At 28.4% G+C, this 3,669-nt stretch overlaps 1 protein-coding gene across 8 annotated transcripts in view; it reads right to left on the bottom strand.

Annotated features, from left to right (window-relative positions):
• Positions 1 to 3,669, bottom strand: part of Chro (chromator) — a 37,468-nt gene that overhangs the window by 16,540 nt on the left and 17,259 nt on the right. For all 8 annotated transcript variants that reach the window (XR_010842715.1, XM_014439054.2, XM_014439052.2 and 5 more), the window contains one exon: positions 1,068 to 1,471. Coding sequence is in view for 7 of the 8 variants with exons in the window: in XM_014439054.2 (XP_014294540.1) it covers positions 1,068 to 1,471 (404 nt within the window). In the remaining variant the exon portion in view is untranslated. The remainder of the gene's footprint in view (positions 1 to 1,067; positions 1,472 to 3,669) is intronic.

Here is a 3,669-nt window from a genome sequence, read left to right as displayed (position 1 = left end):
CAGCCTGCAAATATAAATCTCGATATAATGTCGGCATTGAGTCAATAATATACACTGACTCATAGAGTTCATATAACTTAATATTTAATTTATATGAATTGACTTAAAAAATATCTAACACTTATTTTTGAAAATAAAAGCGTAAAAAAGTGATAATAAAAAATAGAAAAAGGCTTTAAATTGTAATACTTTATTCATATCAAGTTTTTAGTCCTATATGAAGAGCGGAAGAGAGAGTTAGTTAATTTGTTACAATTCTCAAGGAGTTAAACAGACATGTTATGAGTCTGAGTAGAACAATTCGGTGTGTCAGTGTCCATTATTTAACGATGGAGACTATCTTTTTAAATTATTATATCAGTTAAAATTTAAACTAAGAGATTTAAAAAAGTAAAAGTGAACTGTTTAGTATTGAAACAAAGCATAAATAGTGATCATGGTCATGATAAATAAGTTTTAAACTAAATTCAATTGAGATAGACTAGTCTCATCCGTGAAGTGAAAATTCACCAAGAAGAATGAAGTTAACTCAACAGATGAAGAACTTTGAATGAAATACTAATATAAGTATTTATTGACTATCTAAATTTATAATATATTGTAATTTTATATTTTTGATTAAATTCATATTTTTCTCATTTATTTATATAAGAAGACATAATTCTAATATAATAAAAAATATATATTTTTTTACTTTCCAAATAGTTCTGAAATCAAATATTAAAAATTTAATGAATTTTAAATTGAAAAAAATCAATACGATTGGTGTTTATTTTAAATATTATTTTTATGTTGTGTAAAATAAACCTAATAATAGTACAATTAATATATTGAAGGTTAATCTAATAAATCGCTTTATCTTAATATTTAATCAAATAAATTGCTTTATGCTATACAAAGTCGATCTAATTGAAATTTCATTGGGAAAAGATAGATTGATAACATAAAATATTATAGCTTAAAAAAGACAATCCTGCCAAGATCAACATTCCAAATAATATTCTTCATAATGAATAAAATTATTATAAAAAATATTCTAAGAAAATAACACTGCTATACATACACACCTGGTATTAGGATTAGACACTCGGAAAGAACTATTAGGAGGCCTTCCAGGAGGCCTACCCACACCTCTTCCTCTTGTAATGCCTGGCCGCCTCATTACACCTGATTTAGTCAAACCTTGGTTCTCACGATTGACCATAATCACACCACTCTGTGTGGTAGAAGTTACTGTTCCCGAGTTAGTACTGATTGTAGAAGCCGCAGATGTTGCAGAAGCGTTTTGCTGCACAGCAAGTTGCTTAACACTACCAGGAGAAGCCCCTTTTAAGGAAAGAGCTTTGGAAGGAGAAACAGAGTCAAGCTTTATGATACCAGATTTATTGGACATTATATAAACTCCTGAAGAAAGGTTCGGAACCTGGCTTGGGTCAACTTTCACAACACCCTTTGCATTGGCCACCAGTACCTAGAATAAAAAAATAAAAAAATTAAAACATCTAACTTTTTAATTATAATTAATTTTAAAAAATAAATATTACATTGATTTTAATTTATTGATACACCACCAGACCTAAAAAAAATTCTCAAAGCTTTGAATATAAATAGCTAGAAATTCCCCAAGGGAACAGTCAATGGTAAGCTAATTTATTTAAAGTGTGCAAGTTTACTGAGTATGGTATGGATTGCCTTTATGATACAATTATTTATTTAAAGGAGAGATAACATCCTCCTCATACGAATGTTATTGATGTAATTATGAGCTAGGAGAAGGGTAGATACAAAGCTATCATAGATACTTCCATTTTCCATTATTATATCCTTTAAGGATTCTAATGTATGAACCAACTAAAAGACAGCCATACTCAAGTTTGTAATTAAATTATAATTAATCATGAGTCAATGGGATAATTTTCAAACAATATTTAATGTTCCCATACTTATTGTTCCAAAAGAAAGAATACAACAAAATTTCTTCCTTACAGATGGAAATCCAGAATGTATAGAGACTCAGTAAAAATGATTGTTTAGTCTGGAAAGTAGAACCTTCATAAAATCTTTGGTCATTAAATTCAGAGTGCATGTGAGAATGTGGTTGCTGCTGCCAAGATGATAGGAAAGACAGCTAAGACATCACTACTATATAACCAATACATTGTTTCAAAATCTTGAAGAAAAATTTTCCAGTAAATATGGAAGAAGAGTATTAATTCCACCAACCTAACCTCAGAGTCTAAGCCCTGTACCCGTAGGCACCATTGCGTCTGCTTGATGTCATGGGCACAATTTGTTTTTCAATTTTCAATTAACCTTAGCAGTAGAGGCAACAACCAAATAAATATATAAATTTATTTTGTTACCATTACTTAATCGATTATTTAGTACTGTTTGATTAGAAATATAATTACATTTGTTAAAAAAAAGTCGTTTTCTTATGTATATTATAGCATGTAAGCGATATATGTCCAGATAGACATATTTTACTATGTGGTATTGTATGACCAAATACATGGTATCTGATATTAGGATTAGTTTTTAACTCAAAGTAGGATAGTACATGAAAGTTGTATGTTAATTGCACCGCACTAGATTTTTTTAAAATATGAAATATAATACAAAAATTATTTTTAAAAACAGCTCTATTTCATAAACCTTACTATATAAAATGAGTATTGAGCCTAGGGGCATGGCATGGTCCTAAAGTTGGAGTGTTAACTAAAACAAGGTAGTTCTTTAACTTCTCTGAACAAGTTCTCATAAGCTTCCATTGTATATTAAAATCCAATTTCAAGGAACATTTTTATTTAGGATTATAATAAATATTTTTGGTTCTAATAATAAAATTTCATATCCTCTTAAAGAGTATAAATGATGACCAAATAATATATATGTACAGGTAATTTGTATTAACAGATGAAATATAGTTGAAACAAACAGCTAAACTCAAATAAAAATCAAACTAAATAAATTTGCTGACATTTCCATTAATGTTGTTTTAGTAATAAAGTGGAAAAAAATCAAATTTAAGTATTTACCCCAGATTTACATCAATCAGATACATAAAGTTCACTAAGATATATTTAACACATTTATTGTTTATGTTATAAACAAACCAAACTATTAGAACCTTCAACAATTTAGAAACTTAGGTAACCATGATTCCTTAATAGTTTCAGAGCTTTCACATTTAATTGCATAACTTAAGTTAATACATAATAGTGAAGTTTTGCTCATTTACTTCAGTAACATCTATTATTAACTATTAATTATAATTGTATACCCTATGCCTGTATTATGAAAAAAAATAATAATAACTTTTTAGATAGCAAATGAAGTCTCCTTTGCCCAGGCACAAGTGACAAGCAATAAATACAATACTAATGCTTAAAAGCTCTAATATCTCCTAACTTAAAAGATTTTATACCATTTCAAAAAAATAAAATCAATGCAACATTCTAGAGATATCTCAAAGTCACAAAAAATATACATATTTCCTAAAAGCGGTAGCTGAGACAAGATTGCCTCTAGAATCTGTTCCTTTTATTATATTTTAAAGCATTAAAATTTTATGAAAGGAATATGGTCCGGGTGCGGTCAAAAAAACTCAAATAGTAGAATATACTATTTTATTGAGCCAACGTTTCGCCCCACGTTGCAGGGCTTCGT

This window comes from Halyomorpha halys, unplaced genomic scaffold (assembly GCF_000696795.3).
Source record: "Halyomorpha halys isolate HHAL.00 unplaced genomic scaffold, Hhal_1.1 Scaffold74.1, whole genome shotgun sequence".
Classification (NCBI taxonomy): Eukaryota; Metazoa; Arthropoda; class Insecta; order Hemiptera; family Pentatomidae; genus Halyomorpha; species Halyomorpha halys.
The sequence above is the reverse complement of the archived record's forward strand: the minus strand, read 5'-3'. Positions and strand labels throughout refer to the sequence as shown.